The following is a 26,051-nucleotide window of genomic DNA, read 5'->3' on the forward strand; positions in this document are numbered from 1 at the left end:
AAATGAAGCTGTATTTCATAAAAATGTGAGGGATCCTGGTGAGAAGAAAAGCACCCCAAACCATTAAAAGAAAAAAAATCTTTTTGCTGCTGTATAATTTTAAACTTACTTACCAATTTGTACTACACTTAAAGAAAAAAAGAAATTGCTGACAACTTGGACACCAGACTGTAGGTAAATTAAATTTTAAAAAATGATTTAGTATTCTTTAAGAAGGAGAAATGAATTTTGTCCGTTCTTAGAGGACCCTTAATTAAATTTAAAGGTGCCTTACTATGCTACTTTAATACACTAAGGAGGAACTATTGAGCTGTTTTGTTGACTTCATTATACTGAAGTCTTGCTGGGCTGCTTTGTGTAGCTGAAGAAAACGTTTGCTCTTTAAGCAGCTGTAAAGTATTATGAAAATATTTCAATATGGCTTTGCTCTCTTCTTGTGGTTACTTATAGAGTGGACTTTAAATCCCAGTATCTGCCACTGAACATTAATTTGTTACCTGTTTTAGTAAGAAATGTTGCTCAGGGCATTCTGGAGAGCAGATACTGAATGTTAATAGATCCCACCAAATGATGGTTACTCTCTGAGGAAGAGTTAAGATAATTCATGGCCGTTTCCCAAGTTATCTCTCACACCTTGTCTCACTCAGGACAAATGCCAGGGAAAAGACACTGTCTGGAACATGCTTCTGTAAATAGTGATAGAAAGATTGTCAGTGTGCTCAGCTTACTGTTAGCCAAAGGATGTAGGGTACCAGTCTCTTCCCATTGGGTACCTAACTTTGAATCTCTCCTAAAAAGGAGAACAAAACCGAAAGTTACAAGAAGCTATTTTGTCAAATTTTTAAAAGCAGATTGTTCTCCCAATCTAATTCTACAGCAGTGTTCTAGTGCTGTTCTGACAGAAATAACTGTTCTTTAACATGATAGAGGTGAATGAGAAATCTGGTCCACTTGGAGTCAAATCCTTTTCGAAATATATATTTTCCAAAATGCTAGGGAAGTTTACCCTACTTGCTTTATGACAAATTTGAGCATGGATATATCAACCACTTTTCTAATATTTTCCTTTTGTTTCAGTTGAAGACAGCAGCCTTCCATATTTCTTGATATAACATGGTAAACTATAAAAAACCTGCTATGAGTCTCTCCATAAATACTTAGGTTTCAGTGGGAAATAAAGTAACTGAGATAGATAGATAGATAGATAGATAGATAGATAGATAGATAGATAGATAGATAGATGATAGATAGATAGATAGATAGACAGACAGACAGATAGATGTTGTTTTTCAATGAAGGATTTAAAACACAGGGAAGCACCTATATAAAAGTTAATATATAACTCTTAAGCTATTGCCATCTATTAGTCAATATAAAAACCTCTTAAATTTCATGTACACCAGACAACATTGTAAAGGAGAAGATAAGGACCTCTCTTTTTCTTGATGTGGATTGTGTCTGCTGTTTTTTATTTCATAATTTTGATTACAACCCTATAATTTATTGCAATAGGGAACAAAAAAGAGAAAAAGAAAGGAAATACCTCATTTTTCAGAAAAAGGAAAATTTATTTCCTGAGAATTAAAACAAGGTCCATTCTTAAGATATGATTACTATTTTTTCAGCATTCTGCAATCAGAAATCTTTATTTCATGGTTAAAACAGTTTTGTCTTTACCATTCTAAACATACTTTATAAAAGTTCAATTTTTATAGCAGTTGGCTGTCTGAACCTCTTGATATTCATAAACCCATGAAATGAGAGAATGGTTTGGGCTGGATGGGACCTTAAAGATCATCCAGTCCAGCCCCCTCTGCTGTGGGCAGAGACATCTACAAGACCACGTTGCTCAAAGCCCCACCCAACCTGGATTTAGAACAGCTCCAGGAATGGGGCATCCACAACTTCTCTGGGCAACCTGCTCCAGTGCCTCACAGTAAAGAATTTCTTCCTGATATCTGATCTACATCTGCCTTCTTTCATTTTAAAGCCACTTACTCTCATTCTATTAATGCATGCCCTTGTAAAAAGCCCCTATCCAGCTTTCTTGTATGCCCCATTTAGGTATTGGAAGGCTGCTCTAAGGTCTCCCAAGAAAGCTTATTTTTCAAGAATGGATAAGGCTAGCTTAGAGGGTACCAAGGATCACAACCTTCAACTGCAATAAAAATCATCTGGTTTCATTGACTTGAATGAAACAACTCCAGTTTATCCCGTCTGGGGAATTGGACTGAGTTCAGACAATTTCCTAGAATTACAGACAAAAATGTTGCCTTCATTCTACTGAAAAGGGAAAAAAAAATTATAAAGAACAGCCACAGGAAACTGTTATGTATATCACTTTCTTTTTCCTATATAATTTTTTCCATCATTCCCTCCCAGATAGTCATAGCTTAGATTTAGATCTATGGCTGCAGTGTTAGAGAAAATTCTTAAATCTGTGCATGTTCCTTATTTCTAATACACAGCAGCTGTCCTGTCTTCCATTAAATCCTTCTGATTTTATGAGATTTAGATCCCAGTTGAGAAATCAAGTCTAGTAAAGGAAATCTCTGTGCTTCTATGTGAAGAATGTGAGACAGAACTCCCTGAAATCTTTGCTGATTCTAGTCACTGTGATTACATTTTGTCACTTTCTGAGCTTTCTTAAGTACTGAACATATGAACAGCAATATGAGGAAAGAAATTTAGGTGCTCTTCTGAAGATGCTAGAACCCAAGTTTTAAAACCTTTCTTGCAGATCAAAGGCAGACAATGACAGAAAATTACTTGGTAATAGATGCCATTAGGCATTCTTTCACAAGTGGACACTCCTAGAAATAGGCAAAGAACTGTATTTGCCTATAGGCAGATAACAAAATCCACTATACAGTTAATTGTGTCATCTTTCAGTCTAAAAAGTCCACTATGTGATTCAGGTCTGCAAGTCATCGCAGTGTTGGGAATATAAATACTGTGTATCATTGATATTTAAATGACAATTAGCAATTATATTTATCATTGCTTTTAGTAGCCCACAGCTACATGGAACTGGTGTGAAATACTCTGGTGAGAGTGTCTGATGATGCCAAAAGATTTCAGATACTTCACAGTAGGACTACATCATCCATGTGCTTTATAAGTGCTTAACATGGATAAGTAAGTGCCTGCTAATGACACCTAAGAAATATTTCATGTCCTTGTCCTCATGCATCTTCCTGGAGTAGGAAGAAGAATACACAAGAATCCAAAAAATAATTGTGAGCCAAAGAGAACTATATACATCATCACTTTTGTCCTTCACCTGTATTTTTGATATACTCAGGCTAGAGGAAGTGTTAGAATTCAGAAATTCAGAAAGTGCTTTCTTGATAGAAAACAAACAACTGTTTTTTAAAAAAAATATTGTTGAGGTATCTTTAGATGTATTAGGTATAGCTATGGATGTAGAAATGCATGAGTTTGAATGAAAACTTTACTGGCTATGTTGTGTTTTATCATATTTAACTATTGACCAGATGATGTGTTGCCTATAGTAAGTCTGTATCTTTCAATGAACAGAATGAAAAAAATAACCTAAATTCAGTTCTTGGGTTTTATCAGTAATGTTCTCCTTTTCTGGAAGCTATTTATTACCATAAGGTATGACAGCTGCTTTAAATCAACTGCATTATTATATTGACATTTTAAAATATTGTATTACTGTTTTTTTTAATAGCCAACTTTTATATACAGGAATTCTTTTTTAGCTGTCTCAGTTACTATTTTTTTCTTTTTATGTTCTCTGACAGTTTTAATTAAATGAAAATTACATTTTCATATCCCTGAAAACTATCCTAAAAGAATGTTATCAAAGTCCTAGTGCTTACATCAGCAATAATCTGCAATTAACACTATATAACCAATTATTGATATGCAGCATGGAGTCCTGACTCCACTGAAACCAAATGCAAAACTCACTTTGGTTTCTGTAGAAGTAAATTTTTACCTATGATTGTCTCTCATTGAACTAGTTAAAACTGCAAGTGTGTGGTGAGCTCATGCACATAGAATACTGTATCAGCATTTAAGAGTTTGAGCAGCTGAACAAGCAGGCAGCACTGCTGATACTGGGCACTAGAGCCTGTTGGTATCTTGAAGCAGATGTGCAGCACCATAGTGAAAATTATTATCTGCTTTAGTATTACAAGCTAGCTTTCCTGGATCTGATATGACTTTCACATTGGTGTAATAATTTGAATTTGGCCAGTGATTTTGACAAGCAGGCTATAAGGAGCCTGTATAGAGAAGATATTACATTAAATAAAGGTGTACTCATCAATTTTAAAACCATGTCTATGTGAATGAAAAGTAATCTATTATTTTTCTCTATAAGTCTTCCTGTAGTATGAAGTTCCAGAGAGATAACATCTATTCTATCTTTATAATTTATGATTCTTGCATTTATAGGTTGTCTGGACAAAAAAAAAGGAATAACTCATATAATTTGCCACATTTTCTCACAAATTCCTTTAAAGCCTTGGATTTTCACCAAGCTTCATTCAAAGCTCTCTTTCTTAATGATAACTTGCTAGGCAGATGTAAGTTATCAATTCTTGAATCAGATGACATTGTGAAGAGATATGCACTATGTCTTGGATACATCAAGAAAACGCATTGGAATGGATGAGACAGGCTTTTGCTAGTGTCATATTTCAGCACATATAAAAACACAATTCTCCAATATTAAGTTACTCCAGAATTAATTTAACATTTGAATAAAATGAAAACTGGTCAAAATAAAAATATATAATTTTTTTATTTTGCCATGTTAAAGTGGTTGATACAGTTATAAAACTGGAACTTATTCTGTCTCATTATTTTTACTTCCAGTTCCTGACTGAGCTAAGCTACCTAAAGGATGTTTATTCCCTGTTAAGGTAAAATCCAAATGTGAGACCCTGTGATAATAATGCTTTATACAAAGATATTTGGGAGTTAATGAACTAATTATTGGAATCTAGAAATTAAAATTTTAGTAATTAGTCACTTCAGAGTGAAACTGTTTTTGAAACATCATCTTTCAACAGGACTGTAATACATGAAATAACACAAGTTCTTTACGAGGGCAGAAACGTGTTTGTTAGAAAAGAGTTGACATGAGAATATAGCTAATAAAAATGAGATTTGTAGAGTTTATCTCACTATGGCCTCATGCCAGGGAAGGTCAAGGGTCAGATTACATTGAATGCCATCGCACAGCACGAATAGGACAACCAGGGGATCAGCCAGGATGGGTTTAGGAAAAGCAGGTCTTGCTTTACTAACCTGATCTCCTTCTGTGACAAGGTGACCAATCTAGTGGGTGCAAGAAGAGCTGTGGAAGTTGTCCTCCTGAAATTTAGTAAAGCGTTTGGCACTGTCTTCCACAGCGTATTCCTAGCTTCCCATGGTGTGGACAGGTAAACACTTCATTGGGTAAAAACCTGGCTGGGTAGCTGGGCATGGAGAGTGGTGCTGAATGGAGTGAAATCCAGTTGGTCTTCCCTTTCCTTCTTCAGTTACTGAGGCTGGTTCTCTGAAGTTGAACTGTTATTCTTTTCCAAGGGCTTTACATTTCCTTAGTTGGATGGCTCCAAATTATAATGAATGTCATGTTTTCCCAGTTATATACAATCCTATGGAAGGAATTTTATTTCAGATTTTATCATTGTAGTAATTTTATCATTATCATTGTTGGAAGGATTGGACTGCGTCTCAAGTGATCCAGACTGATGTCTGTGTTTTGTTGTCTGGGTAGAAGAGACATTCAATGAGTTTCAAGTACGAGTAGCATTATAAATTGGAGTTTCAAACTCCCAAAGTATTTATTCAGATTTGCCATCTATAGTGTCAACAACTTGCAGCAGATACTTGGTAATACATATATTGCATCTGGCCAGTGTGGAGTGTGAAGCTCATGTTTGCAAAATGTCTTATATACACATCCTAAATTTTGGTCACTAATTTAATCCATTATTGCCTTAGTTTCTTCAGCTGTAAACAGAAATAATAATGCCTGTCTTTTTTTTCAGAGGCCTTGTGTAGGTGTGTTTATGTCTGACAGCTAATTATGGCAATCCAGTGAGTGATGGATTGACGCCAAAAGCTCCCATTGTGTGCAAAGGGCCCTGGGGTAACTACAGTCATGCAATTCCCAATAACTGAACTCTCAGGTCAAAGTTTGTTGTTCAGATCCACGAAAATACTTGTAAGTAGCTGTTATAGTCCTCCTGAGACACCACATAGTTTCACTCTTAATTTTATTTTACTAGCTGCCTCCTAAATTGAATTGAAACATTCTCCCACTTGTGATATTTAAAGGTGTACAAATGCTGTGCACAAGAGAACCTGTGACCTGTTCATTGCCCAGCAGTGACAGAGCTGGTAATAATGTGCTTGCTATTCTGGCTGTACTGCACTTTGGTAACACCTAGGGTTTAATTGAAATACACCCTGACATTGGTTTTGTTCATGAAGCATAGAATGGACATAATTACTATGAATCTACTGAGGGATATTATGGCAAAATGTTGTATTACTAATTTTGGCTCCTCACTCTCTTTGGGAAAAAAAAAAAAATCACAGATTTCAGTAAAAAACAATGTACTGCAGTTTCATAGAAGTCCTAAAACAAGTAATTTTCCAAGAATTAACTTCTTACATTCCTTTGTACCTATTTTTTCATTCACAACACTATCACAGTAGGATAATTGCATTGCCCCTTACAGTTTCTTATTCCTTCATAATTAAATAAACAGCTTGTAAATTGCAGACCACAAAGTGCCTGTGTTCCACTCTTACCTTAAGGGGTTTCCATAGTTACAAGGGCAGGAAGTTTAGCCATCATTTGCCAGACTCAAGGCTATTTGCAGCCTTAACTTTTTAACTTATGTCTCTTTTTCTCTTTGTTGCTTTGTTTATTAACCGAATGAGGGAGTAATTTGGACTCAGCCACTACAAATGCAATGATCCAAAATGGACTCTAGTGCTTTAAGTGTGTTGTTAGCTGGGTATGTTTTTCCCAGAAGGTATTTTGAAATAATACATATTAACAATACAGCCTATGGTTATCAAGCTTATGAAATACCTACCAAGCACTTCTCCAACTCAGCATCCAATAATTTAGCACTTAAAAAAGGAAAACAGGAAAACACTGTTCTTGACACATCGTCATGGCATAGATGTATTTAGGCAGATACCTATTTTAAATTATACTGCCAAAAAAACAGTAATGCAGGATTTCCATGGCTGTTTTCATATAAATTCCTTTCATCCCTCAGTCTCCTCTGTTTTACATAATACAAAGTGCATTTGGAAAAACTGCAGTTATTATTGTACAAATTCAATCTTTTCATGCCACTGAAATGGACAATTCTCTGATTTGCTAATATCAAAGTAATCTTAAAATATTTTAAAATTACTTTGGCTTTTACCAGGGTATCTCTGTTGCCAAACTGTAGAGAAGTATACAAGACTGCTACTGCATTGCATGTTCATCAAACTAAAATATTTTTGTCTTCTTATCTATGTTATATGCTAAGATCCAGAGCTCAGCAAGGCTCAGAGTATGATGTGTATGAGTGACAAGATTATGCAGCATTATCAGATTCAGTAGACAAGTGCAAATATTGTAATTTAGGAAATTATGTTTTGGACTTTAAAAAATAGATTCCAATTTTCTAACGTTAGGATGAAACTTTCTTAAGTGCAGGTATATACCTAATTGTTTTTGTTTGTTTGTTTGTTTCTCTTCATTATACTGGCTACATTTGTATGTGCATTCTTAGGTTGTTCTGACCTGACATTTCCCACATCTCTTTTTATCATTTGTGAGAAGCGAGAAAATTCTGAAAGTAATCAGGGCTAATACCTTGGGTTCCATGAGCCTTGCACATTTTTGCCTTTCCATTTTTGAAAAGACACAAACGTTAATATTTCATAAACTAATAGATTTTTACCTACCAGTTTGAAATGTTCTAGTACATTTTCAGAAAGGATGTTAGTTTACACTTTAATGTTTCCATGTATAAAAATTGATAATATTCTACTGGACCAAAACTAGTTTGTTTGTAATAAAGTGCACTGTACTGTGTCTAAATAGATGTTTGATCACTCCTCAAACCAAAAAATACTATAGTATTTAAAAAATGACCCCAGTATGACAGGACTAAAACCTGCGCTGTTTGGACCAGTGCTTTAGAACAGCATATAGTTTTTATTAAGGGTTGTTTTTGTGCCAATTTTTTTGTGGCTTTCAGATGCCTTCCTAACATGGAAGGCATGATTTTAGTTTGATAATGAGTGATTTTAGTTTGATAATGAATGAAAAAAAGAATTAAGAAAGCATAATTATAGAAATAGTGTGGTTTAATTATTTGTCAATGAGATATTTCTGTCATAAGAGAGGGAAATCTTGAAGGTGCTTGTATGACTTCCTCTTATATCATGGTTGGCACATAAGGTGCTGTGACAGACTTCTGTAATTAAGAGAATTTTATTATCAGGCTATTGTAAAATTTCTACTGTTCAGTTGCCTGTTTTTCCCTACATAAATATCTGCTTAGAAGGAGATATGAGATGAAACAAACAACTAAATGACAGAGAAAATGTATTTAATCAACTGAATTAGTGAAGCAAAATGGAACTTCAGTAACCCAGGGGGATCAGTGATGAGGTAGAAAACCTTTTTACCTTTATGTAATTGGTTTGAATCAAGCCCAAGTCAATACAGAACAAAAGTTCCTAATGTCTATATGGGGTCTCAAGAAAATGAATCCAAATTAACTTTGAAAAGGGACTAGCTAAACTACATTACATCCTTTTATGGACACTCTTAATTGAAGTTACAGTGGCCTTGATTCAATTTAGCTTAAATTAAATTCTAAATAAGAATGTCCACACTAAGATTTAATGCAATAGAATTAACCCACTTAAAAGTTAATTCCAATTAAAATTCTAGAATGTTTTTGAGTGCACTAGAACCAAGCTGTATTGTGGTGGCTTTTATGAAAGAATTTTGGCTCATTGTGAATAGTTCATAGATTGCTCCTATTCATACCACTTTGAACAGTCTGAATGGAGAAGTTAGGATTGTTTTGTCCTCATCACCCTTGGAGTGACTCCTTGGAGTGACATCCAGGGAGAGGACAACAAAGAAGTAATATAATTCCTCTTAAGATATAGTCCTCTAAAGAAATATTAATTGCATATCATTTGATATTTTCTATGATTTTCCTGTGAAATTAGTTTTACTTAGGATATAAACTGTAAATGATGCTTAAGAGTAAAATTATATTTATAAATAAAGAGAAATACCAGACTTATTGAGATTCAAACACTGTGAAATATCTTAATTTCTAGCTAAAATGCAACTACTTTTGCTTGGACCAATGTGCACCCAAATTCTCATTTTTAAAAGGTTAATTTCATCTTCATTTCTTTACCTGATGTTAAAGAGAAAGTTTTAAACCTTAGGAAGAAATGAGAGAGGAAACATGGAATCATGCTGGGAAATGAGGTGGGTGAAATAAAGCTGTTTTCTGTATAACAAAATTAAAGACAAGAAGAAAAAGGCAGACTGGGTCAAACTCACCCTTGATTGAACTCCCCTGAAATCAGTGGTGATTCAGGAGGATTGAATGTGTCCAATCAGATTTAGGTCTTTCAGATCAGTGTCTTAGCGATTCAGTTGAGTCTTAAAAGACTTGCAGGAGAGAACTGGGAAGTATCTATGGTACAGCAATATCCACTCTGCCTCCTACACTTAAATGCTTCAAGGGGCCACAGAATTATGTCCCAGAGCAAAGCAGTGAAATATGCAAAGATGAGAATAATTTGCATTGTGAGTGTTTTGATTTGTCTTTTCTCATGAGTAATCAGTTTGTGTTGCAGGGCTGTCTATCTAGCCTGCTTTGGCCTCCACTGTATTTAACTAAAAATAAAATAAAATACAAATAGATAAAAACTGCTGGGTTTTGAAACCTCGCAGGATTTTATACATTATTGCAATGGCTCCCTTAAATGTTGTTGAGGCTTTTAAAGTCCTATAGCAATGAAAAGGGAAAACTGATTTTTAACAATGTAGATAAAGTTACCCAGTTCTATAGTCATAGACATGGGGTTTCATTGCAAACCAATCTGTTCTAAAAAAGCCAAGCACCTCTGACAGGAGTCAATCCATGAAGAAATAAAAAATAAGATTAGGAAAGGGAAGATATGAGATCTACTATAAATAATTTCACTGATTTTGCATGATGATGCGTTGTATTTGTCTCTTAAGAGTATAGCATGTGTTCCTTTGTTAGTGACAAAGGCACCCCATGGAAAACGGGAATGGTGTCATTGTACTGTGCAGGGGCAGGGAACAGCATGCAAACTGCTTGCACTGCTCTTGAACTGAGAGCTCAAGTCCTTGAGGGTTCAGCCAGGTGGAAAGGTATTTCCAGAGAGAAAAGGGGGGAGGTGAGGTGGGCAGGAGATTACGGTGAGTGAATCCCTGGCAATGTGGTTCCATCGTCCCAACCCTGCACAGCCATATGGGGCCACACATGTGAGGCTGCTGGAGCATTTGCAGAGCAGATGTTGGTAGAGCATTTCTGACCCCGGTGGAACTCCCTGCCCACAGTTCAGTCTCTATTCTGGGACGAAGGCTAACCCTTGTGTATTTCAGTGCTTTGTGGAGCTAAAGCGTATTGTGTATGTGTCTCTACCCTGAAATTCCCTTGGCTGCTTCTGCTGCCATTGCTGCCCAAAGGGGATCAGTCTCAGGCCCTTGGAGCATTCCGAGTTCCTGAAAAGAGAGTCAAAAGAGTTACTTCTGCATAAGGTCATCCTGGGATTTGGACATATTTTTACTGCTGTACTCCAAGCTCTGTTCCATACAGAAATTATTTTCAATTCTCTGGTGCTGATGCTACCAGAAGAGACTTCCCAGCATAATTAGCTGCTTGACGCACCTAGCTCCTCTTCACATGTTTGGAAATCCGCTGTTTAATTTGCAACCATAGAGTGGCTTGTTCTCTGAAAAAATGCAGATATCATTGCAAAGGGTTTTTCTCTCAGAAAACCTCTTTAAAAGGGTGTGAGGTACAGCATACATAACTGTGCTATATAGAGTGAAGCAAAAATGCATTTTCTGAATGCATCCACATATTTGTCAACTTGGAAAAATTAGAAAAAATTGATTTGAATGCTTCTCATCCTGAAATTTTCTGAAAAAGGCTGAGGGAGAGTTTTTGTGATTTAACAATTCTTCATCTGAGACTTAACTGTAATGTATTTGTGATGATGTAATTTTACTGTGATAGTTTAAACACCTGATACTTGATAAATTCTGTCTATATTTTTAATGCAGCACATATAACATCACATCTCAGTTTTTTTCATGGCAGTGGTACAGCATGAACCAAAGTGTGCTAGATCATACTGTATCTTAAACCGTATCTTGGGATAAAGCCATGGCCTTTGCACTGCACAGCTCTGCTGCTGAGACAGTTATTCATAGACACACAGACAAGACAGAAAGCAAAGCATGAGTTGCCAACAGCAACTAAACTGCCAGTGATCCAGCTAAGGGTCACTGGAGCTTGGGGAAATATCTTTGCCACCTGCCATACCTCATTAGGCAGATCTTTGGAAATGGCGTGGAAGTTCTCTTTTGTTATCAAAGACCCCCATTACAGGAAAATCCTTCAGCAATCACAGGGAGCACAGTCACTTTCTCCTGATAGTATAGCAAAGGGAGAACAAAGCAGATCAGATCCAAGACCTAATTACAAAAAAGGAAAGAAAAAAAAGGAGGTAGAAGGCACCTCTGCATACACATTTGGCAAAGTTACATTCAATTGGGTAACTATGGCATCTTTCAGGCTGTCCCTAAGGAAAGTTGTACTGTGCATAGCTGCAGAGGTAGATTAGCTCTGTCATTCTGTGCTTCATCTTCTGCACTGGATCTTAAGAGGGCACTGCTTTTAGCTCAGAGGAGAATGTGTAGGACATCAAGAGTAACAGAGAGTCAGATAAGCTATAGAGAGGAGAATATGCATATCAAAAATAAATTTCCAAAAATATTTGTATTATTTCTGCACAAATGGAAAACCAAATGAACAGCTCTCCATATATGTCTGGGAATGTCTCCATGGCCATAAAGAGAATATACATTACTGTGCTAAAAAAACAGATTATATATGCTGTGGTAATTAGAGCAGTGCCACAGACAGTCTTAAGGCCATGTTTGGAAACACATTTGGTAATTGTATGTGTCTGGGGAACTGACTGTGCAGTAAGGAAATTCTTAAAATTTTAAACTAAATATTTAGTCTATACAGCAGAGGGCACTAGTGATATTGAATTGACTGTAGAGTTGCTATTTTGGTACTAGAAAAATGAAAAAAAAATTACTTAGAAGACAAAGAGGTGTCAACAAAGACTAAAGAAGCTGGTTGATGGTCCATGTGTGGGCTTGTAAAGCTAAACCTTCAGGTGTCTCTAGCATAAATAGGAATTGAATTGCAAATTACTCTAGTACAGAGCTCCAGATGGATCTTTATGTAAAGCCCATTAAAATATTTCCATAACACCCTTCAAGGCTTTAAATTAATTTTCTACTGTGATTTTGTGCTGGCTATTTTTTTTTCAGGGTATTTCCAAGATATTTATGATTTAAAATTGCCCTGATATGAAATACGTGCACCAAGACTTCCTGAATATTTAAGCTCTGAGCTCTGGAAAACAACCAGTATAAAAGAAAGGATCTTTTTACTCATTCTTCCAGCCACCAATAATCTTACTGCTGTATGTCAGCCTCATGAAGACCTCAGTAGATAGAGGTGAGGATGTAATGCCCAGTATATTTTCTGCTGGTCATAGTCACTTTTTTGGGTCATCATCTCCCCTGTACTTTAGCAGCACCAAGTCCATTTAGTATGTCTTCTCCTGAAAACTGCATTTTGCTTCCTGTATTACCAAAGAACAGGGGAAAAAGTCAAGTAATATAAATAAGTCCAAAGTTAAATCAAATGGTGGCTGCAAAAGCTAAGATTTGCTCTCACTGTCTCCTGGAAAATGGTTCAGAGGGATGGCAATATAGATATTCTGTACTTATATATTAAGCAAGATACGGCTTAAACACAGAAAGATCAAACATACCAATACATGTGAAAACATATCTAGAACTTTGTATTCACATATCACAAAATGGTGATACTGTCTTCAAAGTTATAGACTTAGAGAAGCTATCAATTAGTCAGTAACCAAACTTGTATTTGAAGTGTGCAGAGATTTGAATTTTACAGAAACCTGACAGTATCAGATTTCCCTGGAGGTCTTTGATAGATGGTTATTCTGAGGCATGTGTTTGATTGAGACATCCCTAGCACAGGACTAGGGAGAACAGTAAATGTGAAAGCCACAGGCAATTTTGGCCTTCAGTTCAAGGAAAAAGCTGTTCTATGTGAATGATTCATTGTTTCAGTCAATAACCAAAAATAGGAAGGATATAGGGAATTCATCTTAAGAAGATAAAAGCATTTCTTCAAAAAATCTTTTTGCAACTGAGACATGGAAGCATTTTGGTTTGGGTTTGAGAGCATTTACTGATCAGTCTTGTAACTTATTTGTGGTAATTATGTACTCAAGTAATATGATTTTTTTCCCCATGGAGTGCATGTGTAGCAATGAAAAGGAAAGATTTTCTGGGTGATGAACTAGGTAAAGGAAATGTTGGGAGATACCCTCAGGTTCAAGTAATTGGAACCAGAGGAAAGCGCCTTGGAGTACTTGCAGCATGGAGGCTAGAAAAGAGCAGCTGAAGGGACTTGGTGCATACACAGCCTGATGTTGAGGGTGCTTGTCCTCCCATGGCCTTTCTTATTTCTCTGTACTCTTTTGTTCTACAAATGTTGTAGTTTTCCTGGTCCTTCAGGGAATCCAGGGTACAGGATTGAGAGCAGACAGTCACAATAAGAGAGATGGAGAAACTCTATGACATCCTACAAAGCAGGCCTTTAGTACTGAATTGGTCTAAGATTCCTGTGCCTCTGCAAGCCCCATGTACTGCCTGTGCCTCACCAGCCTCGTACACAGGGATAACTGGCAGCTCTGAAGGCAGACATAGCAGGCAGAGTTCTTACCCCAGTTTCAGTGAAGACAAAAATATTGCACCGGTACAATAGTAAAATAATTAGTTTGTTGTGTTTCTGTGTCTGTTTTATTACTTGTTAATGGAATTCATTATTCAGTCCAAGTCCTTAGGGTATAAGTTTTGTAAGAATTTTGAAAATGAGAAAGGAAAAACAAATTACTGCACAAAAAAAAAAATAAAATTAAAAAAGGGTGACAAAAATGTGAATACAATTGCATTAACTATCACAGATGATGGCTAATTACTATTCAGCAGCAAAATTCATGGATCATAGGTCTTAGCTAAGAACTCTAAAATTTATATTAGGCTCTAAAGCAATTCTTTGGACCTGAAAAAAATGATGGGTTTTTCTTCATACCTGTGTAAGAAAGATGGGAACTATGGCCTTTTCACCTGCTTTTAGAATGTAGTTTTACTGCAGTTGGACTTTTGCCAAGCGAACTTGAATTTTAGTGGTTTGAGTGTTTCTCCATACATCCTGCTCAGCACCTCTGAAGAGATAAGCGACCTTGTGAGCCTGCAGTGAAAAGGAAGGTGTGTAGAGCAGTGACCCCTCATCCAGTCTAGTACATTATCCTAAACCCATGCAGCTCATGTTCAGGAGTGCAGGTGTTGGCAGAGGGGAGGGATGGAGAGATGGGAGCAGTAACATCTAACACTACAGCCACAGGGTCCTCCAGAGCCATGGGACAGAAGTGTAAGCTGCAGAGAGAGAAGTTAAGTGACTTGCTCAAGGTTGCAAAACACATTAGCTTCATGAATCTTTCATAACAAGAATGATGTTTTATAAATAGCACATATAGAGAGATCAAACATACAGATACAGCCCAGACTTTCCAGTTCCCTTCACAGATTTTTAACCATTATATTGGCTTTCTCTGCAGTAAATTATTAAAAACGAGATGAGAACACTCGTTACCTCTGAACCCTTATAACAGGCTTTTTAAAAATGCAGAAATGAGTTCTCAAAAACACATTGTCTGAATATATAATTAGAAAAAAAAATGTTTCATTAAATGACTTGATGTGACATGAAAGTGAATATATTTTCCTGGTTTGGTGGGGGGTTTTTTTGATTTTTTTTTTTTGGGGTTGGTTTTGGTTTTGGTTTTTTTTTTTTTTTTTAAGAAAGGTCTCTATTTTTTACAAAAAATGAATTAATTTGGAGCCTGGAGTGGAAAACTGTTGCCTTATGGTATTTTGTTTTACTGAATATATATGTACTATCCATCTGGGTGCTCTGGGTTATAAATATGCTTTAAGCTTGCTGTAATTTCTACGACTTCACTTTTGGCTGATTTATAAGAAATTTCATTAATCTCAGCAACAGAGGAATCTTGAACTGAGCAGCAGATTGAAAATGAACCAAAGGCTGGGGACTATAAAAACTGCCACACATGAATCAGTACTGAAGTTCTTAAAATGGTAATGATCATTTGTAGTGTGAAGGTCTTTTTTCCATTTGCAGTAAGAATTTTTTGGGAGTTTTTTCAAGGTGTCAGTGAAACTGCCAACCCTGCAGCTACAGGGATATTTTTCAGCATTTAAATAAATGCCTATTCTCATTTCTGTGTTCGGTATACATTTGCTAATGAGTGTTTCTCTGCTGCTGGTGCCAAACAAAAGAATTGAAGAGGACATATCCATTAAATTGGATGATGCTCAGTATGCTTCTTTTTTTTTTTTTTTTTTTTTTTTTTAATTCTTATAGGCAAGACCTTGCCCTGTCATCTGCATAACACTCAGTTTTAGAGATTTACTTCTAATTAAACTTTGATTCAAGAATCATGTGTGTATAGACAAAGATTTTTACCCATACCAGCCAGGAGTGTCCATTTGCTTTTCATATTATCTGTCGCCTTGTCTTGTAACGTGTAAAAAAAGTTAACACCTTGAATACTCTGATAATTCCTATCTTAGATTTTTGTGTTACTAACTTTTGCTTTTTGAGATGCTTGTCCTTTCTTTCAACTCTCCCCTGAGTTACATTTCTCTTAGGTATTCATTGTAACTGAACTTCTTATCTGCCATCCACCTACATATATTGTACATTGGAATGTGCATGAGAACTAAAGTATAGCTATTTCTTATCTCATTGCCAGTTGTAGCTGATATACATATCTGTACAGAATAAAAATATTAGCAATTCTATACCTGTTCTCACTACTGAATTTCAAGACATTGGTAGAGTTGACTGAAAGGACTTGAGAAGCCTTTGTTAGGAGAACACATTTATTTGAGATTAATTTAATGTTCTCCTTCTCCTTTCTTCCTTTCTTTCAGACGATTCAAACTCCAGAAGGACCAACACCAAATAAATTATGAATGTTGAACAAGATGACCTTACATCCACAGCAGATAATGATAGGTCCTAGGTTTAACAGGGCCCTATTTGACCCCCTGCTTGTGGTGCTGTTGGCTCTTCAGCTTCTTGTGGTGGCTGGTCTAGTGAGGGCTCAAACTTGCCCTTCTGTCTGCTCCTGCAGCAACCAGTTCAGTAAAGTGATTTGTGTACGGAAAAATCTTAGAGACGTGCCAGACGGCATCTCCACCAACACCCGGCTACTCAATCTCCATGAGAACCAGATTCAAATAATTAAAGTTAATAGCTTCAAGCATCTGAGGCACCTAGAAATCCTGCAGCTCAGCAGGAATCACATCAGAACAATTGAAATAGGGGCTTTCAATGGTCTGGCCAATCTCAATACTTTGGAACTCTTTGACAATCGTCTGACCACTATCCCAAATGGGGCTTTTGTATACCTATCAAAACTGAAGGAACTGTGGTTGAGAAACAACCCCATTGAGAGCATCCCTTCTTATGCTTTTAACAGAATCCCTTCTCTCCGGAGGTTGGATTTGGGGGAATTGAAAAGGCTTTCATACATCTCAGAAGGTGCCTTTGAAGGTCTGTCCAACTTGAGGTATTTGAACCTTGCCATGTGCAATCTTCGAGAGATTCCTAACCTTACTCCACTTGTAAAACTGGATGAGTTAGATCTTTCTGGGAATCACCTGACTGCCATCCGGCCAGGTTCTTTCCAAGGGTTAATGCATCTTCAGAAATTGTGGATGATACAGTCCCAGATTCAAGTGATAGAAAGGAATGCTTTTGATAACCTTCAGTCACTAGTAGAGATCAACCTGGCACACAACAATCTAACACTACTGCCTCATGACCTGTTCACACCACTCCGCCTAGAAAGGATCCACTTGCATCACAATCCTTGGAACTGCAACTGTGATATCCTTTGGCTCAGCTGGTGGATTAAAGACAAGGCACCCTCCAACACTGCATGCTGTGCCCGTTGCCACACGCCCCCCAGTTTAAAAGGAAGGTACATTGGTGAGCTGGACCTGAATTACTTCACGTGTTATGCTCCAGTCATAGTGGAGCCACCAGCAGACCTCAACGTCACAGAAGGCATGGCTGCAGAGATGAAATGCCGGGCATCGACCTCCCTGACCTCGGTATCTTGGATTACTCCAAATGGATCTGTCATGACGCATGGGGCATACAGAGTTCGGATTGCTGTGCTCAGTGATGGCACATTAAATTTTACCAAGGTAACTGTGCAAGACACAGGTTTGTACACATGCATGGTGAGTAACTCTGTTGGGAATACCACGGCTTCTGCCACGCTGAATGTGACTGCCCTGGATAACCCTGGTTACACGTACTTTTCAACCGTCACGGTAGAGACTGTGGAACCTTCTCAGGATGAGGCACAGACCACAGAGCAAGTTGGGCCCACACCAGTTACCAACTGGGAAACCATTAACATGACAACCTCACTCACTCCACAGAGCACAAGATCAACAGAAAAAACGTTCACCATTCCTGTGACGGACGCAAACAACGGGATCCCAGGAATAGATGAGGTTATGAAGACTACCAAAATCATAATTGGTTGTTTTGTGGCTATCACTCTCATGGCTGCTGTGATGCTGGTAATTTTCTACAAAATGAGGAAACAGCATCACCGGCAGAACCATCATGCTCCAACACGGACTGTAGAGATCATTAATGTGGATGATGAGCTTACAGGTGACACACCCATAGAGAGTCATTTGCCCATGCCAGCAATAGAGCATGAGCACTTAAATCACTATAACTCTTATAAATCTCCTTTCAACCACACAACAACAGTTAACACAATAAATTCAATACACAGTTCAGTGCATGAACCGTTATTGATTCGAATGAACTCGAAAGACAATGTTCAAGAGACTCAAATCTAAGACATTTATGACATTAAGGGGTGGGGTGGGGGGACAACAAAAGATGGTTTATAAAACAAATGACACAAATGACTGGGCTAAATCTACTGTTTCAAAAGTGTCTTTACAAAGAAAAAGAAATTTATTTATTAAAAATTCTATTGTGATCTAAAGCAGACAAAATTATGTGTATTCCTCAGAACCTGTTTTTGCTGCAATTATTTACCCTCCTCGTTCCCGTTTTCCTGCCCAACCTACCCTGATTCCCATTTGCCATATTTTTCATAGGAGATCTTGATTCCCTAAAAGAACTGATCTAGGAAATTTTGTAAGAATTCTGTTACACTTTGGGAATTTTTATGGTGAATTCTAGTGGTGAGATTCGGTCTATTTTGTCATTTTCTCTTTTTTCTTTTGTTTTCTCATGCCCTTTTTGAAATTATTCAACAGAGAATGGAGTAATAACAGTAACTTTGCAAGTGAGAAAAACAAGCAAACCTCTTTTTTCTCCATGTAATGATTTGCTCTGTATTTACCGAAAGCACCATTCTGTGAAAAAAATGGAAAAAAAAGTAAAAAAAAATCAAACCAAAAATTAATTTACTTGTGAAAGCCTATAAAACCCATGATCTTTTAAGCAATTCTAGAACCAGAATTTGTAGTTCAAACACTAAACTAAGATTATAAATAAAATATTGGTTTTTTTCTGTACTTGGATATAGCTCATTCTTAGTGTGGCTTTAAACATCAAAAGTTTGTTAAAATTCTTATGATAATCTGCTCTGATAGTCCAAAACACAATCACCTTAAAGAGAATAATTAAACTGTTTTGGATCATTGCTGAAGGATATCACAGTTTTCATTTTAGTTTATGAAAACAGCATACTTGCAAACAAGGGTGTTTGATTTCTAATGAAAGACTGAGATTGTTCCTTCTAATGGTGTTTGCAATTGTCTCTATTATATCACAAGATGCTTTTCACAATGCCAGAAAAGTTTTGCAAGGAACTTCAATTGTCTCTGAATTTATTAGACAAAACTAAAAACTTCTTTCTGTTTTTTTATTATTTATAACTGTCAATAAGAAAATTCATCTTTATATCAAAGCTAGTGGTTTCCAGTTCAGTTGTTCTGGGACTTCTAGGCACAAATATGAAAGAAGATTAGCCATTATAATACCTGTAATAAGAGCTGTATCCCTATGTGCAAAATCAAATCAACATGCTGTTCATGGAGTAAATCAAAGGAAGAAATCTGAGGATTTGGGTTTAAAGAAGAGAAAGAACAAAGACAAATCAGAGGATATTTTAAGTTACTGCAATTTACATGACAATTAGACTCCCTGTAGAGTACCCAGTTTCCATTAAATTAAACTCAGACTCATGTACCAGTGGGAAACACACACCCTTTGTCTTTCTGTTTATATACATTCTCTGGATTTAGTTTACTGGTATAGGACTGGTGTATACTGTCAGTGCTTGCTGAAAGCTAAAAGGAAGGTTTTCCATAAGAAAACCCACTTCAAGACATTGTGTTTTTCCAAGCAGAAGTTCTGCCAAATTAAATTTTATGCATTAGCAGATGAACAGAAGCATTTTAAGATTATTCAAATTAGGAAAAAAAGGAAACTTATATATGATTTCTGAATGTCTTTTCACCTGTTTTCTTTCTTAACCACCCTTACTGAGGGTTTATGGGGCCTTGTACCAGGTTAATAAAATTCTTAGCAAAATCTGTTTGGATCTTTCTAGTATGGAACAACATGCAGGATGAAGACCTGACTGAAAAATATACTTCTATTCTGTAAGTTTAAGATGGAATTCTGATAGGTTGAGGAGGTAAACATCTGCTGTTGGATGCGCAGTTCTCAAGGTTGCAAGTGAATGTTGTAGTACAAAGGCCTGATTTAAAGAGGACACGGTGGAGATAGGTGACAATGAATCACACCCTGCAAGGAGTCTGATAAGTATAATACCGAATGAAACCCAAAGTTCTATAACAATCTCTAAGAAACATTTGGCAAGGTATTATCCTTTGATGTGCAACATGAAAAATAATATCTACTCAAAGGGAATTTTAATAGAGGGCAAAGATGGACCTGAATGTAAAATATTGCAGCTGTGATTCTTAGGTTTGCCTATTTCTTCAAAGTGCAATTGAGTATTTAATTGGTGATTTCTTTTAAGAATTGTGATAGATTCTGTACAAAACTACTACAGTTACACATTACTATGTGTTCTTTGTCCACCTGGCTAGGAAGAGTCTGTCCAATACTAATCTGAAAGTTGAAAAAAACTGCATTCAAGAAACCTAAATCTGGACTATTTAAATCTGTAATTAATGGGTTTATGTTAACAAATTATGGCTACTCTAACCAGTATTTGTGAAAGCAGCTATGGTCAACATGGTTTTATAAACACATAGTATTTTTACTAACCCCTAAAGTAGGTGAATATGAGGCCTGTAAGAAAACAGGTATAGTTATTGTCAAATACAATGCTGGATCAGTGACAATCTTTGGTCCTTTTGCAGTAATACAGAATAATATCAGTGACTATTTTAAGCAATATGTTCATTCTTACTGAGTGTTAATCCAGTTTTATTGGCTAATCAAAAAGCCAGATATTCCTGCTTGCTCATAATAAGCATAAAGGAAAAGCATTGGGGTGTGTTTGGTTGGGTAAGTATATATCTCTTACAGGTCAGTCATATTAACTATGATTTTCCCATCATGTTCTCTATCCTTCTTGGAACCACAGATATTACTTCTGATTCCTTCCTACTTCTACAAAATACTCAGTACTTCTGCAGGTGAATTAAATACCAGAATTAGAAAAGATCACAGTTTAAATTATGAACTGAGCTCCGTAATAAAGTGAAGGGAGTGCCATGCTTTCTTGTTTTGATGCTCAAATCACATGCCAGTGCCTGCCGTTACTGCTCCAGAGACAACAATGTTAAGAAAGAAGTCTCTGTCTCCTGTATGACAGGGCATAACTGACAGAAAGTTCTAATTTCTCTTGCAGGTGACGCATTGTGTGTGATGTAAAACAATTGTACAAAAAAAAAATGTGTTCTTGATTATGATCTATTGCTTTCTAGTGGGCTCATGAGAAATTATGAATTATTCTTTGGTTCATTTGATGGAATTTGAAGATATTTATCTGCTGACCTGTACAAACAGAAGCTGCAAATCATTTTCTTTCTGGAATTTTCATCAAGTCTTGCAAATCTTGCCATATGCAGAAATATCACATGTAAAAGCAAACCACGTCAGTTCCATTCAATTCATCATAGAAGATGGACATTTTATTTTCCTTCCAAAAGGGCTAAATGTATGAAAAATAATAGATTAATTGTATTTTTTGCTAAAATATTCTAACACATTAAAAATTATATTTCATTGTTTCAAGATTCCCTGTCCCCACTGACACAGGTTGATCACAGAATTAGAGAAAAGACAAGTAAAGTAATATTGTCCTTTGTTATACCAGCTTTGTAGTCTTATGAAAATGTTTCATAACAGCTGTTACAAGTTTTTATATGTCAGGTATGGCCATTAGTGTAGTCTTTACAATGAGGGGCATGGAAAATCTCTTCAATGTTTTCACCCCTCTCTAAAAGTTATATCCCATTTTTACATGACTTAAATACATAATTTTTGAAATTCTCATTGGTTTTTTTAAGTCCAGGAGGTGAAGGTCTAAGGAATATTAGGAGCTACCGTGCAATTTCAATCCAAAAGAAATAAATGAAGAAATAATTTATCCTTATCTTCTAGATATAATAAAACAGGCTTCAGTGCCTGGGTGTCTGTTTTTCTTAGCAGAACAATTTAATTTATCTTTTTCTCATTTGTGCAGGTGTTGCCAAGAAAAATCTCATTTCTCAAATTTGATCTGCAGTTAGTTCAAAAATGGTGGTGGACATTTTATTACAGAGATGATATTATATATTAGTATTATAAAAAACTAACACATGGAGCCACCACTATTAACATATAGCAGAGGTTCATCACTAGGGGATGGGCTTGGGGAAATTCTGAGAAAGCTACAAGGTAAATCTGCAATTCCTGTTGGCCCTGCAACCTCACATATGGTGGTTCCCTGTGAGAACGCTATGGTTGTGTCTGCTTTGTGGATGGAAGAGCACAGAAGGGCAGAAGAGATTTGGGTTGGGAATAACTTCATCGACCACTCCCCACTTAAGAGCATAGATGCAGCAGTAATCAGCATTGCAGCTAATAGGTCAGGTCCAGACATGCAGTGTATTAGAAATGAGGAAAACTGTTTTTATTTGTTTACTACATTTAATCACAAGTTGATTGTAAAGCTTACACTAAACAATTGAAAACTTGAAGAATAATAAAAAGTAATGGATTTACACAAATGGCAAAATCATGCCTTGAAAAAATATGAATATTGGTTTGATTGATTATAGAATAGATTTTTCACTATTAACTCTATTAAGACAGTCTCAAGCTGTGTCAAGGGAAATATAGGTTGGATATTAGGAAGAAGATTTTTGCAGAAAGTGTGATAAAGTTCTGGAATGGTCTGCCCTGGGAGGGGATGCAGTCACCATCCCTGGATGTGTTTAAGAAAAGACTGGATGTGGCACTGAGTGCCATGGCTTAGTTGAGGTGTTAGGGCATGGGTTGGACTCAAGGATCTCCATCCAAACTCTCTTCCTACCTAGTTATTGTGTGAATTCTGTGAAGACAAATGAGATCTGTACTTTAATAGTTATGTGCTATTTATTTCAATAAGAATAAACCATGATTTTGTTAGGTGAGAAATGTGTAAAGAAATATTTAGTTTAATTTGTCTTGGTTTTACTCCTTGCTCTCATGTTTATAATATACACCCAGATTGCTATCCAAAGGGCCAAATCAGTGAATTCTGACTGACTTTCATAAGAGACATATCTTTCATATAGTGTAACTCCAGTGAGGTATGAAAGTTTGGAATGAGGGAGAGACACTGAATTGATGACATCATGAGATGATTTTATGGACATCTTTTGTAAAATAAGAAATAGAAAAATAGTTTTTCATTTTGAGAACTTATAAAATATTTTGTTAAGATGGAAATTCTTAGCAGAAAAAATCTCCCTACAAGCCAGAATAAATTTGAATATTATTGGACTGGAAAGGAACAGTAAGATGTAATGTTAAAGCAAGAAATGGGAATTATATATCCCAGATAATCTTTACACATTTTCTAACAGCACAATTTGCAAACACAAGAATTAGGGGTTTTTTTTTGTATCATGCAGGTTCTTCAAGAATTCTAACTGCTTTATGCATACTTTCCTGTTTTCTTTTTGTATTTTGCAGTACATGTATAATAAAATCTGGGCTTTCAACTTTGGAACAAGTTCTTACATAGAATATGAAAGGAACTTCTCTTAAATCATACAGACTCCACTTATTAGAGGTGCATGTCTGGTACTCTCTGGGGCTTGTTTCAATCTACTTGAAATGGCTTGTGCAATGAGGGATTCCTTCCTTTCTTAGATTCTCTGCTCTTATAGCAATATGTAATTAATATCTTAGTTTGGAAAAGTTTTTGCATGGATTATATTTTATCAAATTAATTATTTTATCAAATTTTATCCATTTAAAATATAAACTACAATTTAATTTTATTTTAGTAAAACATTTTGAACTCTACTGACTTGGAAAAATACTTTGGTTCCTCTCACAGTATCTCAGTTAAATGCAACTAAATTAGAAAAAAAAAAATTAAAAAATTGGAACTATCTTGCTGTCTTGGAATGCTCTGCATGCAGATGGGTCTGTATATGTGTATTATTTTAAAAGTGATTCTACAGGTGAGTTTAAAGGAATAAAGGAAGAAATGTATATAAAATAAGGGAGAATAAATGAGCCAAGAAAGAATATAGTGAAACAAAACTGGAGTTAGTGGACCACAGAATTAATACAGCCCCTATAACTAATTTAATTCCATAAGACGTAATTCAATTTGATTTAATTTGCTCTTTTAATTCTTCAAAAGAACAGTTAGTTGTCCAAAAAAGATGTTGAGATGAGTTCTCTTTTTGGCAGTACCCACATGATATCAAGCAGGTTTTCATTTTCCTTGCCCGCCTGGGCTAGCCATTGCTGTTGAGCTGTTCAATTGCCATTTTCTGAAACTGCCTTCCTGAGGCACCCACCCATCCAGCCTGTGTCGGGAGTGAATTCAAATGGTCAGTGAGACAAAGACAGTGTTGTGTTCCTAAGCAGGGCTCCTCCAGTACTTGGTGTTTAAGTTCACTAATTCCTATCTGATAATGCAAAGTAGTTTCATAAATAATGCATAAGTTTTGAATATTGTATATAAGATTAAGGTTGTTGGTCACATGGCATATGTCAATCAACTACCTTCCAAGTTGAAAGAGTTTTGACTTTTTTTTCCTGTTGGAATATGTGTTTCTTTGTGATGAAGAAAGATCAAAATTAAGAATTTGATAAAATTATAAAGACTTGGAAGACTTGCCAATGCTGTTGAATATTAAGACTATAAAAGGATTATAAAGTGTATAAAACTACATTTAAGAAAAAAAAAAAAAGGCAGTAAATAACAATGCTCTAAGATTCATGGAAAGCCAATACAAAGTCATCATGACCTTAACAGACTGAATAAAACAGAGGAATTGACAACTTCCGTGGCTTTTGCTAAAACTTCCTTGAGAGAGTTTGTTCTTTTCTCCTAGTTTTACTTTTTAAATAAATTCTATCTCTTATGTCAGGAGTGTTTCCATCGGGATGGACGTGAGTAATTATTGTTGGAAATATTGTCCCCTCCTGTTTCTATCTGAAGAAACACTGGCACTGGATGTTTATTTTTTCAACTCCCTGCTGATTTCTGACACTCTTGTGGGGAAGTAATCAATTCTGTGCTGCTAAAAAAGCTTTTGTCCACCTAACACAACAATAACATAACAAAGGGCTGAACCTAGCAATGAGGAATAAAATAAAATTCAGTGGTAATGGTGAGGGAAGTGTCCTGAAAAAATAAACATTACAGGAGGGAAAAAGTATATTGAAAAGATGAAGGAAGTTGAGGGAAAGTGTGAAGCTATTCTTTCATTCTCATTTTATGTATTGTGTTCCTTGGTATAGCTGGATCACAGTTGAACCCATTGATGAATTAATTTTAAATACATCATACTGGAGATTCTTTTAAGGATTATTTTAAAAGTAATAAAAGAAACATTCCTCAGACTTGTGTGAGTCAAAAAAGTCATAGGGAAGCATTTAAGTTGTTATGAGGTTCTACCAAGATGCTTAAAGATTATTGTAGCAAGAGATTTAAGTTGGAATTCTGAAAAATAAACTGTTCATACTTTACAAGTAGAAAATTATTTCCCAAAAGAAAAAGTAGCAATTTGCATTATGGGAGAGCCCAACTGGCAATTTCTGCATGCACATATAATTTTAGCATTAACTTCTGCTGATTTTGAAATTGGATTTATAAAAATCAACCTGAAAGAAGCACTGGAATGCTTAGACTGGACAAAGATGGCAGTAGTGAAATACTTCATTTAGTAGAACTTCCCATTTTTATCCTTTGAAGTTATTTTTAGTAATAGAATATTTTTCATTAGGAACCAAGAAGGAGCTTACATTTTCTCCCTTAATCTCCTCAAATGGGGATAACATTTTAGGCTCTCTAATAAAACT

General features: G+C 36.0%; 1 protein-coding gene across 16 annotated transcripts in view; it reads left to right on the forward strand.

Annotated features, from left to right (window-relative positions):
- LRRC4C (leucine rich repeat containing 4C) overlaps positions 1-19,763 on the forward strand; it is a 473,541-nt gene extending 453,778 nt beyond the window's left edge. For 15 of the 16 annotated variants that reach the window (XM_077784229.1, XM_077784224.1, XM_031505046.2 and 12 more), the window contains one exon: positions 16,424-19,763. In XM_077784229.1, coding sequence (XP_077640355.1) covers positions 16,466-18,382 — 1,917 coding nt within the window. In that variant the 5' untranslated portion in view covers positions 16,424-16,465 and the 3' untranslated portion in view covers positions 18,383-19,763. Of the gene's footprint in view, positions 1-6,032; positions 6,209-15,464; positions 15,566-16,423 lie in introns of all 16 variants that reach the window. The other variant, XM_077784230.1, reaches the window with a different exon arrangement.
- The last annotated feature ends 6,288 nt before the right edge of the window (positions 19,764-26,051 follow it).

The sequence above is a fragment of the Lonchura striata genome, chromosome 6 (assembly GCF_046129695.1).
Source record: "Lonchura striata isolate bLonStr1 chromosome 6, bLonStr1.mat, whole genome shotgun sequence".
NCBI lineage: Eukaryota > Metazoa > Chordata > Aves > Passeriformes > Estrildidae > Lonchura > Lonchura striata.